The sequence below is a fragment of the Athene noctua genome, chromosome 1 (assembly GCF_965140245.1).
Source record: "Athene noctua chromosome 1, bAthNoc1.hap1.1, whole genome shotgun sequence".
Taxonomy (NCBI): domain Eukaryota; kingdom Metazoa; phylum Chordata; class Aves; order Strigiformes; family Strigidae; genus Athene; species Athene noctua.
Window position 1 is genome coordinate 188,334,809 of NC_134037.1, and position 14,592 is coordinate 188,349,400.

The 14,592-nt window shown below is 35.8% G+C and overlaps 1 protein-coding gene across 2 annotated transcripts in view; it reads left to right on the forward strand.

Annotated features, from left to right (window-relative positions):
- Positions 1–14,592, forward strand: part of PRKX (protein kinase cAMP-dependent X-linked catalytic subunit) — a 61,435-nt gene that overhangs the window by 42,739 nt on the left and 4,104 nt on the right. The window contains exons 5-8 of one of the 2 annotated variants that reach the window (XM_074907674.1): positions 4,587–4,682; positions 8,644–8,701; positions 11,220–11,297; positions 14,270–14,418. In XM_074907674.1, coding sequence (XP_074763775.1) covers positions 4,587–4,682; positions 8,644–8,701; positions 11,220–11,297; positions 14,270–14,395 — 358 coding nt within the window. In that variant the 3' untranslated portion in view covers positions 14,396–14,418. The remainder of the gene's footprint in view (positions 1–4,586; positions 4,683–8,643; positions 8,702–11,219; positions 11,298–14,269; positions 14,419–14,592) is intronic. The other variant, XM_074907684.1, reaches the window with a different exon arrangement.

Consider the following 14,592-nt stretch of genomic DNA (forward strand, 5'->3'; position numbering starts at 1 on the left):
CTTCTCAAAGGGATGAAAGGAGCAAGAGATTCCCAGCAGCCTTGTTGCCACTAGTCAGTCCAACACATCATAAAGACTATAGATAAAAGTGTCTGGTGCTGTAACACGAGCACGGGTGCTGCAGCCTCCCAACTGTAAATTTACCTTCCCACCATGGGTTTTGATGGAACCACTTTCTGTTTGGTCTCTGTGGTCTCAGTGTAAGTGGATATTGGGCATTTTTCCCTTCCGTGCCTTACAGAGATGTTGATTAGCGTTCTCTCTACTAGAACAGTAATAGAAACATGGTTTCTGAAGTTAACATACTGACTTCAGGTGATAGCCAAGCAAGATCTCATCTCTGGAGTCACTGAGACCTCAAGACTGCAGGGCACTGAATTATGACTGCTATGTATTCTACTGAAGTACGACTAGATACTCTTCATAAAAAAAGGGAGTAGCTGCAGTCATTTCTGTGTGGGATCTTCTGTGTCCTGACACTGTCTGGCTCAAATGATGACATTTGGGTTCCCCCAAGCTTCATATAAACACTTTGGCTATAGAGACTCTTAAACAATAGAGATAAATTACACATTTCTAAAAGGCTGATTGACAGAGCAGCTGTCTACTGCAAGTAATTTGATAATGGCTTTTACTACAGTACATGTGTAGACATGCTCTTCCTAATGATTGGATGCTGCTTTTTATTCTTTGCTGTTCAGGTGGAGTTTGTTCGTTTTGGGGTGGTTTTTGTGTGGAGGTTTGGTCTGGTTTTGAATTGTTGGTTTTGTTACTTATTTGGGGTTTTGTTTTTTGTTTGGAAGGGGGTGGGGCAGGTCAGGTCATGGATTGATCCTACTTGTTTAGGATTATTAAAATTCTGGGATTTGGTGGCTGAGGGGTGCAGGGATTGTGGCTTGTGTGTGTTTTCTTTAGGAGGGCAGGTTGTCACATAGGACATACACTTTTAGCATTTAATCAGATTTTTGTTGTTGCTGACAATAGTGTTCTAAAATACTTTTACTCACCAACTCAAGACATGGCTTGATATTTACTAACAAGGCTTTTGATGTAAAAACAGTCCTAGGTAACTTAATTCCTTTAAATTCAAGGAAAATTTAAGAAATAGGAAAATTATTTGAAGGTGAACAAAACCTGACTTCAAGACAAAGTTATTGTCTGCAAGTAAATTACTTAAGACATTTGGTAGTTATTTCCTGAAGTTTCTCTCTCTGAACCCCAAAGAATTGGTAGATGTATGCATAAGGAAATGGTGTCTCTAAAAACAAATAAACAAAACCACACTTTCCTGTTCTGCAGTGTCTTATTTCTCTAACTTAATCTCTAGAGGCCCATGGAATTCTAGTTCTGCGCATATTAGATTTAAGGCAAAGGCCCATTTAGGATTAACATAGTAAAATATAGGAAGGGGAAAAAACGGAAGAACTAAGGATGAGAAAAAATTTTTACAGAATAGATCAGTAATATCAAGTTCATAGAGTTAATCTAAACAGGAGTTGAAAGTTCTATTTATTTTGATTAAATGTGTTCTGTTACAATCTACCATAGAGGAAAATAACTTGTTATTTAATATTAGATATGTTAGGTCATAATTGTACTGTCTTTAGATGTGTAGCTACCTGAATTTTCTCATTTAATGAGGACTTGGTGTTTTTCAGATTTGTTTTCGTGGTCATATGTGATGTACCGGTCTTCGGTAGCTAATAGTTCCTGTCTATGGTTTCATATTCTCAGACCTGTGTGTTTTCCTTTGAGGTTTTACAGCTTCTCTTCTTCAGTGATAAAACTATCAGTTATCTTTGAGACTAGTGTCAGTGCCATTGTTATGCATCAGTTAGCAAAAGGAATGGTTTGCAGCTGTTGTTCCATATACAGAGACTTTTTTTTTAAGCTTCTTTTCACTTGGTGGAAAAAAAAGCAGTTGTTTGTGTTACAGTGTGAAGACAGTCTAAAACTCAGCGTGGGGTCTGTTGATTTATTAGCTAGCTTCCAGCACAGTAGTTGTGTGTTGTCTGAAATCTGTACTGTGTTGAGGATTGACATTTACAGGTAGTATCAAAGTCAAGTTGTTTGGTTTGTCCATAAGAAAACCATGCAGTCCTTCCAAGCTATTCTCCTTTTGCATTCAGTTCAAATGCACTTTAAGCAGTATTTACATTAAATTATTATATAGCCAAGTGTGATTTAAATTTCTCTCAAGCAATAGTAATTTCAGATTTTCAAATTGGGCAAGCAAAAAGCAATTTAAACATGTATAAATATGTACATTTGTACATACTTTTTATTTATTTCACACCTTGGTAGTATACAGAATGTTTGGAGATAGAGGAAGAAATCCCTGCATTTCATACCAATCTGTTTACAGCAGCAGGCACCTTTGTAATACGCAGTTAAAAAGTCTCATTCTAATTCCTTTATGCATTTACAGATGCTATTATGTAATAAAAAATACAAAATTGGAATTGAATATACTATCAACTTTGGGAATGTAATGTTGCCTTGACTGAAAAAGAAACTTCATATCATAGGCTTTCTGGTGTGGAAAAATTTTAAGCATGTTAAATATCTATCATGTTTTCCTTGTTCTTTAGTGTCAAAGCAGGAATTTAGAAAAAACACTAATATTTTTTTTTCCTGAGATTCTTATATTTTCCAGTTTCTTTCTAGTTGAGACTATTCAGTTTTTCATAATTAAACTACTAAATTACTAAATAAACTACTCTGGCTTTCTGAACAACACCAACAAATGTTCTTCAGTCTTCCTTAACACAGATAGTTTGGTCATGCTTTTCTGTGCTTTGAAGTATTACTTGTTTTACCTTATGCATACCAAGAGCTTCACTTAACTATTAAGATGGAATTTGGTTTTGTTTGAGGCTGAATTTTACAGTATTTCAAAGGAAATGCTAATCCACTTGACCATCAGCTGAATATTGAAGGAATTAGTACTTCTGTAAACACATGATGGAAATAATGTGTAGTACTTATTGAGGAATAAGCTGAGTAGCATAAAATTAATGAAAGAATGTAAAATGAAGAAATATTGTTTTCACCCTTTGTTTATGCTACTAATGGTTTCCAAAGCCACCAGCGCTATATTTGTGTGTGTATGCATGTGTGTATACATTACTCTTAGAAAGTAATTATAAAACATTGGGGACTATAATAGTGGTTAGACATTATTAGTATGATTGATAATCCAAGATCCCTTTTCTTCTGTAGTGTTTTGAGACAGAAGGATAGTAAGAGGGTTGCTTTGGTCATGTTATGGAAGTCAAGGTGGGACTGAGACTAGTGAGTGAGTAGTTAGTTATTGTATTCCTCTAAAAGGTTTCCTGTGGTAACTTGTGAAAAGGTGACTGCCATCGGAAAACTTGCTGGCTCTTGGGCTAAACTGCTTACTTATACCAACCGTACTTATGCACCCATACTCTGAGCCTCTTGCAGTAATGCGGGTATGTATTATACTAGAGAAGGAAGCACAACAGAAAATTCCATTCTTACTGTAGCTGTAAGGCAAGAAGTAGTCTCTCTGTTAGTGCATAACTTTATGAAGAACTTTCTAGAAAACAGCAAGTGTAGAATGTTAATTGCATCTTGATTTACTGATCATCTTGGGAGATGATCCCCAGAGCTGGGACTGTTCAGTTTGAGGAGGAGAAGGCTGAGGGGAGACCTCATCACTCTCTACAGCTACCTGAAAGGACATTGTAGAGAGGTTGGTGCTGGTCTCTTCTCACAGTGACAGAACAAGAGGGAACGGCTTTAAACTGCAACAGGGGAGATTCAGACTGGACATTAGAAAAAATTTTTCACAGAAAGAGTGGTCAGACAGTGGAATAGGCTGCCCAGGGAGGTGGTGAAGTCACCATCCCTGGATGTGTGTAAGGGTCATTTAGATGAGATGTTGGGGGATATGGTGTAGGGGAGAACTTTGTAGAGTAAGGCTGATGGTTGGACTCGATGATCCCAAGGGTCTTCTCCAACCTGAATGATTCTGTGATTATGAAATAAGTACTTTATCTGTCCGACATAGGAAGACAGCTGCACTTCCAACAGAATTTCAGGTCCTGAACAGTCTCTCTTTCAAATCTTCTCTAACAAAACATACTTGAATTCAAGAGGTACAATAAATGACTGAACTGGACAATTCATATGAGGGTCCTTTGACACTTTAGCTAGAAACTAGTGAATAAGGACATGTCTGCAGTTACAGGACAAGATCAAGAATGGTAATGCTGTTTTGGAAAGTATACCCTTGGGTTTTATACATAAGGCTAAATAATTTTTTACTTTACCACTGAAAATTTGTGTCATAATTGATATTTTAACTGTATTACTGTAACAATCTCTTGTAGTAGTTCAATTCCTTATTCAATGTGTTGTGTACAAAAATGTTTTCTGTCTTGAAGTAGCAGCCTGAAGTTATTCTTCAAGTTAGTGTTTGATTGATCATACCCTACCAAAAAGAACTATATAATCAATGATTTCTGAAGGGAATTACTATAGCATAATACTGTTTATAAGATTTTTAGAAAGTATTTTTCTAACCTCTAAAAATTTGCTGTGTGTATATATATGTATAGGTTTCCTCCATTTTTTGATGACAATCCATTTGGTATATATCAGAAGATTCTTGCTGGCAAAATAGATTTCCCGAGGCATTTGGATTTATATGTAAAGTAAGTCCACGACTACCACTGTCTTTTATATTCTAAACACCTCCTGAGCACTGTTTCTAAAGGATCTTCGTAGAAGACCAGATATCAGGTTTTCTAAAACACCATGTTGGAAACATATTTTAGATTATGTTTATTCTTGCAGTCCAAGTAAAATGATGTGTTTGGTAGAGTTAAAGCTGGAGATACAGTTCTAAGATAGTATCTGCCTCTTACTTTTCTGCATATTTTGGAATATTAAATGATTTTCCACCTTGTACAAAGCTCTCTGGTACCAGGTTGGTGCCTGAAAGAAAGAAAAGCGGAAAAATATCAGGAGAGACTTAAAGATGAGTAAAAATTAGGAGAGCAGGACGCAAACACCAGACTGTGCCTTTATATGCATACATACCAGTCAAATCGCTCTCAATGTAACTACTTGAATTAACTTCTGATATTTCAGAAGTTCCAGTGTAAAATCGACTTCTACTTCTGATAGTAGGGCCCCAGTTCAATATGCTGTCTTATATGCATTTGTAGGTTTTATTTCTAGTATTTTGAAATTGCTACAGGTATATTGCAGACTAAATGCCTTTTTCTCTGTTTTGAAATTCAATAATTGAAGTAATTGTTAGTAAACGTTCGAACAGAGTAAGTGCAATTTTTAATTGTGTAGCTTCTCCTCAGAAGCAGAGATGATGTGAGCGAGCGAGGACAGGAAATTATTCTTAACATTCCCAGGTTAATCATTCAAGGTGTTTTGAAGACATGACCTTAGAGATGGTATTTGCTTACTGTCACAATTAGGTAAATAGATAAAATGCTGTAGAGCAAATCTAATGAAATTTGTCCAATTTTCTCTGAACTGTTATGAATTCTTTTGCAAAAATAATAATTTGAAGGGGATTTTTCAAGCCTCCACTGAATCATCAGGTGCTCTCTGATCCAAGCATGTCCACATCACCTTAGGCTGATGAGTATCTCATATTTGTGTCTGTTCTTAACAGAGTTTTCCCTTACTATCTTGATGCTGTAGTCTCATTGTCTGATATACCTGAGACTGTCTTAGAAAACTGAGTATCTCACATAGTATTGTATTGACTAAAGTGTAAGAGTATAACCAGAAGTAACTCAAATTAGCTTATTATCACTAGCAGCCCATTTAACATGGTGAAAGCATTTAAAAGTAGAGAAGAGAGGCTGTTAGCTTCTGTTTGTGTTTGACGTTCACAGACCCAACACTGATTTCTCTGCAGGTTTTGCTCTTCAGTCTGGACATGACTGCCCATGAATTGTAGGATACCTTAATCGACATAGTTATTGATACACCGCTTTCCTAGAAGTTCTTTTACTGTGTGCTTGTCAGTTTATTCCCATTACACTGCTGCCTCTAAGGGCTCTCATGAGATTCTAGCTTGGGCTTTCCTCCTTTCACACCTTGGTTTTGGGTGATCTCATTCATCTGCATAGCTTCACCTACTTCCTGCAGTGAGTCATTAGCATAATCTATCTCACTTGTTCTGTCAACCCCTCTTCTTTTTTTAGTCACAGTATGCACAACTGCATAGTCTTTGACATCTCTAACCATTAGCTTAAAGAAAGTGCCAAGATTATTTTGACCTAAGAAGACAGTCTGCTTCATACCTTACTTATATCCCATTTGCTTTCTCTCTCTTCTTCCTATAAGTCTGTACTTCAGCAAGGATGAAGACTATCTTGGGTCCTGTCACATCCAGGCTGTGTCTGAAATATTAGTGCTATACAGTGTTTATAACAATTGAACTTTAGCTCTGCTCTTAGGCAGCAAAACTGTTTTTGAACTCTGAGAAGACTTTCTTACCTAGATGCACTACATAAACTTACTGGTTGACGTTTTTCTACCCGCCTACCCCCATCACCCTCCCGCACTTTTGTATTTGTACCACTTTTGCTTTCCCTCCTGCTGCATGATGTTCACTGCCTCTTGTGCTGTGTAACTGCTCTGTGTCTTGTATAAGTGCTGTTCCTTCTGCCCTGAGCTAGCGTCTCTTCACATTGCTCTCTACTGTATTAGCCATCTTGCAATTTGATCAGATGTTTTCTCCAAGTCCTTTGTCCTATATACATGAAGTCCTTGACGTATTTGACCATTAGTTCAGATCTCTTCTGAAGAGGAGCTTCTGCCGTGGTGATGGTGACAATAAATTAACCAACTAGAAATGCCAAAATAAGACTGTTAACAGAGCTTTGTGTTACTTCATTTCTGATGAAACATTAAGTATTAATTATGCTCCACCTATTTCTTTGGCCACTAATGAATTTATAAGTTATTTATTTTTGGGTTTTTTTCTTTTTTTTTTTTTTCTTTTGTAAGCTTTACTTTGCAAGGACAGTTTTGGAAAATACCAAATAACACATCACTGAGCAAGCTTATCCCTTAAGTTTCTTTCCTAAGATGAATTTTTGAAGCAAGTCAAGAATGATCCATTGCATGTTTTCTGGTTATATAAGAATAGGAAACTCCATGATTTATCTTTGGCCATATAACCTGTGAATCTAGTCTGGGTTTCTGGATTTCTTTTCAGTCCTACTTCTATTCTAAAGTCTGGTTATAGCTGTTCTTGTAGCCTTCTCTGTAAGGAGTAGTCTTTTCAATGAAGAACTAGAAGCAGGTATATCTGCAAAGGTGACTGTAAAAGGTGTCAGTCACATGACTTAATCTAATCCAAACATTGATGGGCTGGAATGTTCATGAACAATTTAAAAATTGCTTTCTGCCTTGACTTTTTTATTCTCCTTTTTATCTAGCTATTGAATATTTTTCCAGTTCAGTTTTAGAACTATATCCCTGCCAAATGCAGCAGCTTTTCAAACAGTCTAGCACATTCACTCTCAGTTCATATATTATTTGTGCATATGCTTTTGTGATTTCAAGGATAGATGACAGAACACTGGTTTGGTTTTGTGATAGTAGGTGTTATAGTTAGGGATGAAGAGAGGCAGGTGTGTCACATGTTTGCGTTCTTTTCTGTAAATAAAGCTGTCAGGTTTTCTTAAACCTTCAGCAAATTTTAAAATTGGAATTGGCCGTATTCTGTAGATCCCCAGCATTTAATGAAGTACTGTATCTCTCAGGTCTATTTGAAGCTGTAGAAAAAAGAAAGATGGCTAAACTTCTTTCCTGTCATTGGTACTTTATGTAATGAGACCAGAATGTGCTATTCTAAAAATAAAGACCAAATTAATCTTTGAGATAAAAAGTAACTGCTTATAGTGAAGTGTGAAGCCAGATTTTTCTCTGAATTCATAAGTAATCAAGCTAATTTAAGAAATTGTGATAGTAACTGATTTATGTTAGGTTTTTGGTGCTTAATATTTAAAATGCTTTGCTATTAAAATGGAAGTACTTTATGTCTCTGAAGTTAGGTTTATCTTTTAAAGTGTTGATTTAGCTTTATGTAGAACTGTTCAATGAACTAGAATCTCAGGGGAGACTTTTCATTTTCAAAGAAATTAAAGTTTATAGATGTTAGGAGTTTTAAGCAGATGACTAGATCTTCCATAGTTTCTCTGAATATTTAGCTGCTGCAGAATTCAAATGTCCGTGTATAAAGTTGAGGGTGCAGCTTTATCTGTATTTTTTATATATATTACAGTTATATTCTGCAAAATAGGTTTGAGATCCATTTTGAGATTTTTGAATGCCCAGGAAAATACAAAAATACAATGATATGGTACTACTTGGGGAGGGGAGGAGAGAAAGTTTTTCTTGTTTCTTGAGAGAGTCTAAAAGGAACTTGCAAGAATTCTGAAATTTCCTTTTTGAGCAGGTTATTCCTTTTTATCATTCACACTTAAGTGTATAAAATATGATGGAAATGAATGGGTAAATTATATACAATTTTAACTATTCAAAGGGAAGTATGCTGATATTCTGTAACACTTGTATGACAGTCAAATATAAATTTACTTTTGTTTAACAGAGATCATGTTTTCTTTACTGCAGAGACCTTATTAAGAAGCTGCTTGTGGTTGATAGGACAAGACGATTAGGAAATATGAAGGTCAGTATAAAATGTTAGGTGTAGTGAAGAACACAGCACAAGGTTGAAAGAGTTCTGTAGGAGAGATCTAGAACCACTCTTCCATAACTTTTGTTTTCATAAGTATGAAATTGAGATATATTTTTCCCATACGGTATTTCAGTTGTACAATCCTAAAAGCAGTGTTTTAAGTGGTGTGTATTTCTGGATATCATACTTCTGTTTGTCTGCATTAATACTATCTTTCATGATAGTTTCCCTCCCTATGTGTGCCCCCCCTGCCCCCCCCCCAAAAACAAACAAACAAACAAACAAAAAAAAAACCCAACAACAACAAAAAAAATGCCACCCCAACCCCCCCAAAAAACCCCTGCCTGTTTACTGATTAATTTGAAGACTTACATCAGACCAGAAACATGGTATTCAGTCCTGTAGGACATGGCACCAGCTGATTTATCAGATTCTTTCTTTGGAGTTGTTTAATCCCAGAAGGAGCACTAACCAGATTGGAAGCTTAAAAATTATTTTAAAGAGTATAAGCATTGTTGTACCATGATGGTTGGTCATTGTGCTGATAGTTTGATGGTGGGGCTGATTTAAGCACAGTCAAATAGTTTTTTACCAAGAAGAATTATTCATCCTATTCTGAACAGACCTCTGAAAACAATAGTTTACTAGTCAAAAATATGCTCACGTGTCTCGTGTAGCATTCCAGCCTACCTCAGAACCCTCTGTATCTGTGATATGTCAGTGAGGAACACCAAGCAATCGTGTGAATTCTGTGAGATGTCTTGATGTATAGTTGTAAGGCCAAGAAGATAACAGCTGTAGCTACGGTTTGGTAGTGCAGTGAGAAGTCAGCTGCATGTGAACTAACTCAGGTACTTTTACAGGCTAACCAAAGCACCATACAAAACTCAGTGTAGTTTAATTTGCCCTGTGGCAGAATAAGTTAATCCTTTATTAATTGACTTGGTTTTGCAGTGTTGTAGGTACCTAAATTAGCTTGTATAATCTTTTAGTTCTTCAGAGTCAGCTAAACTTCCCATTTCCCTGGGCAGGGGAGGTTAGAGGATTGCTTTTTTGCACGTGGGTGAAGAAGGTAAAAGATGCACAGTCATCCAGGTTCCTTGAACATATTGATATAATTATAAGTGCTAGAACCTGCTGTCCAAAATTCCTTTCCAGAGCCTTTTATGGCACAAACTTAGAGTGGTAAGAAAAGCTAGGAAATAAATGTTTTCCTTATCCTTCAGAATTCTTTGCAGTGTTTTTCAGGGGGTCAGCAGGAGCATTAAAAACAAATTTCCATAAGCTGAAAATGTAGAAAGTTGCTGACCAGTGAAAACTGTCTTTTGATAGTTTTGAAGACAAACAAAACCAAAACCAAACCTTTAAGCATGGGTTCTGGGAAATGTGTTTGTCTGGCTTTTGTGGTGTTTGTTTTGGTTTTTTTCCTATGTGGTTGGTTTTAGTTTGTTTTGGGGTTTTTCTCTACAATTGTCTAAAATGTCAAAATCAAAAATACTTCTAATTAGAAGTGGGATTTGGAGTGGGGCAGTAGGTCAGTCCTCTAAGTGATCCTTTTCCATAATCACAGTTGGTTTAAAAAGATTTAAATCCCATTGGGCATTTTCTGGTGAAGCATTCAATCAGATCTGCTTTTGAGGGAAATAGGTGATAAATTACTCTCTGTTGCCTCTTTGAATATGAGCATGGATAGCCCCACTGCATATAAATCTGAAAAAAAAGAAAAATGGGTGGTATGCTTCGTTCCATGGAGCTGCATGAGCTTGAGCGCTGTGCATTAAAACAGTCTGTGATCAGGCCTGAGACAGAGAAACAGCTGGTTTTCCCCACTGCCTAATGCCTGGAGAATGAGTCTGTGTTTGAACCATGCTTCAGCCTAGCTAAAAAAAAACCAAGACATTTTCATTCTTTATACACATAATCAAAGCAGTCAGCCCAGAGAGAGTAATCATTACAAGACAAATACGCCTTTAACTGTATATTGAAAATGAAAACAAATGTTTTCATATATATACTTTTGTCACAGTACTGAGAACCTCGTCAGCACTAAATGTCTGTAATATTTGACAGAACTATGTGCTTCCCAGACAACGATTTTTATTCAAGACACCATCAACCTTCAGTTATTTTTTTTGTTAGTATGAGAATTAAAAAGTGTATCTGAATAAGAGGCATTCTCTAAAATGTTGGAGAAATTGGAAGAGGTTGGAATGGTTTTGTGGGTATTTTAAAGCCTATTCTTCATCTCCCTTGTGTTGGAAGAATGCTGCTAAAAAAAAAAAAAATAAAAATTGGATCTTATTGCTGTCACTCAGGATCTGCTAGGAAAATAACACTACTAATTTCCCCTATAGAATCTTAATGATTATCACCTGAGAAAAGGAAAAAAAGTTTAGACAAACCATTAGTCTGCCTTGATACCACAGTTCTTATGATGAAATGCATGGTTTGGGATACATATAAGTTACTAAATACTTATTTTGAAATTTTTATTATTTTTTTTTTAAAGAATGGAGCAGATGATGTGAAGAGACATCGATGGTTCAGGTCTATAGACTGGGACGCTGTACCTCAAAGGAGACTGAAGGTATATTCTGAAAAATACTGTATAGGACATCACCACAAGAAATCATTCATTTAAGCTGGTGTTTTGATGTTTTGTTGCCTGTTGTGTCTCTGTGTTCATATGTGTATATAAGCACATGTGTATATGCACATGTCAATAATTACATGCATTTTTGATCTTTTACAATGCAGAATTAATTAAATTAATGCCTACTTGCATTTTTGTCAAAATCCCTGATTTGTTTTGCTGAATTTGATTAGTTAATATTTAATTCCCAGATTTAGGGTTTTGTAAGTAACTACTTGTTGTAGATGATTTTTTTGTTTGGGGGTCTGAGGTGGGATTGGTGGCCTGTTGTTTGATTTTTTTTTTCATTTTCCTTGTTTTTATATCTGTGGAACTATTTTACTCTGGGTTTTAAATGTTTGGGCCAAGTTCAATTCGGGTAAATGCTTTAATAAAATGTAAAGCATACAGGAGTAGGAAGAATAAGGAAGGTGAGAGAGAAGGATTTATGAATGTAATTCTAACATACTTTTTAATACCACTGAATTCTAGTATTATATGATGGCAGATGTTTGCAAAAGCTATCAACACTGCAAAATGCTTTTTAAAGTCCTTTAGTAGTAAAACAGCCTTTTTTCTTTCCTTCCTCAAAGTTCTAACTAGTATGATTTTTTACAGCAGTGGTTTTCAGTAATATAGGTTGCCATGTGCGCTCAGTCAAGTACCAATTAGATGTTTGGTTTCCATTTCTTTGCATTAGTTTCTTACAAAGCATTTCAGGGTAGGTATCTTAAATTGAGTTCTTGCAAAATAGCTAAGATATGAAAACGTTCTTGATGTATTATTGTAAACAACCTAATACAAAGCTGTAGGTGATTTTTTTCTTTAAAAAACTCCCAACATTGTTTTAAATGTGTGGGTTTAGGGTTGTTTTAATCATTACTACACCCAGTTCATATTTTATATAGATTTGTTGTAATGAAGTCACTTTTTTCAAATGATTTGCTGTAAATTCTGGTCACACAAATCTGCAGAGAACACAAACTTGTTGATAATATGTTCTGTAAGTATTTAAATTCTTGAAGTTTATGACAACCTACTGTATTACTAAATAAAACAAACCCATAGTACTAAAAACTGGATGTTTAGTGATACAAATCAAAGCCTCAGGTCTAAACATCCTTTGTGTTGCATTTTTGTTTTAAAAAGATAGTCACCATGGCATTCAGATTATTATGAATCCAAAACTTGTTTCTTTGGGATGGCTACATTAAGCTCTTAGAAGATGAGATGCTACTTAATTATTTTTCAGAGCAGGGATGTGAATTGGGTCAGAAATTTACTTCATTATTTCTGGAGGCAACTATACCCTTCAGAATTATATTTCATAATCTCATTCTATTTCATACTGAAGAGATTGAAAATATGAAATAATGGATAGTGCTCCATTTTCCCTGTAAAAAGTGTGAATTGACCTGTTGTACAAATGAAGCATTGATTCATCGTCCTGATAAGATCTTACATAACAGTATTATATAAATAATAGTAATAGCTGAGAGAAAATAATTTGTTAATCTAAAATAGAGGATTTCCCTTTTTTTTTTTTTTTTTTAATTTTTCTGTGTTGTCACTTCACAAAACTGTCTTTCCTGCCAGAATGCTTATAGGGAAGTAGGGGTACCAGGTATTATCCACAGGGGAGCAGAAAGTCATTTAGGGTAGAGCACATTCTGCATGTTTGCTTAAGCATCTGGGCAGTATATTGTGACTGCCACATGCTTTTTGGCTGAAACTTAGAAGCTTAGGACCCTTTCTTTCCCTTTGAAAACTTGCTGATGGTGTTGTTCCAAACTGAGAAGTCCAAAAGATCAAATAAGATCTCAGAGCTACCAGAAGCAAGACTTTTATGTTTTTGAGGAGATGCAGAGTAACTTTTTGCTGTACTTTATAGTTCTGCCTGGCATGACTTTGACTAACCAGTTTGGTGATTGTAAGATTTTCTCATCCTAAAGTGTTTTGTTGGGTTCATGACAATAATTAAGCTCTCTGTTATTGAGAAGGGAATAGATGAATGTACCTTGACAGAATAAAAGGGTTTTGCTCCACATTAACCTCTGCAACTAATAAAATATTCCAGAAAGGAGCTTTATCTCATAGCCTGTGACCAGAAGGGCAAAGTAGTCTCAATGGTAGATACAAGACAAGAAAAAACTACAGGTACTGTGAAGCTGGTGGGCAATACTAGCAATTCAAAAGATCCTCTGAGGAGAGAAATAGGAAACAAATATTTTTCGTGGCACCTCCAAGTTACCTTTAAAAAGGTCCATCTGAATTCAGATGCTTCTACAAACATCTTTGTGAAATGAGTTTTTTACAGTGCAGCTATTTCTATACCTGTTTGAATTTATTGCTAGCCTAGGAAAAAGCATAGTACGTAGTGCATACACAGGTTAGTCAATTCAGCCTCCTTAAAAATAATCAATCTCTTGGAAAGCAATGAAGAGGAAGCTTTTTTCTTCCATCAGAAAGTAGTTACCCACACTGTTATCAAGACTCATTCTTAGCTGAAAGGAACCTAATGCGATTACACTCCTTTTTGCACATAGGCCACAAAAGAGGGGAGGAGTGAGGAAGGAGAGTGGCAGATCATGCTGTAATAGCACATGCCTGGAAGCGTAGTTGTAATAGTCTTTTGCAGTAGTTACCTTCAGTCTTCAAAGCAGCTAGAACTTGTGCTAAATAAAATACTGTCTGTATTATAAGCGTCTTTTAATCACAATATTTAACGACAATATAGAAAAAGCTTTGGAACATGTCTGTCACTGCAAGCTTCTCTCTCTCATGCCATTCATTATTAGTGAAAAAAGTAAACTTTTATAAATATATACTCATTTTGTTTAATCAGTCTTTTACAGAATTTCTGCTCCCATGAGAGGAGCTCATTGAGGCAACTGTACTAACATTTTTGTTGTACTTGTTCTGACTAGCCTCCCATAGTACCAAAAGTATCCAATGAGGGGGATACTTCCAATTTTGAAGCTTATCCTGAAGATGACTGGAACAAGATGCCTCCGGTACCCCCTAAAGATCTAGAAATTTTCAAGAACTTCTGAACGCGAAATCTACACTGGATGAGGTATGTCCAAATGTCAGGAGACCTCTTCACAACATTACAGGTCTGTGAGCAAGAGCTGTATGCAGAAATTACATCTTCTGATTCATAACAGCGACTGATACTTCCTTAGAGCTTGTAAAACCAACATGAATCACAGTAATAGATAGTACAAAGTAAACTGCTGAAATAAAATAT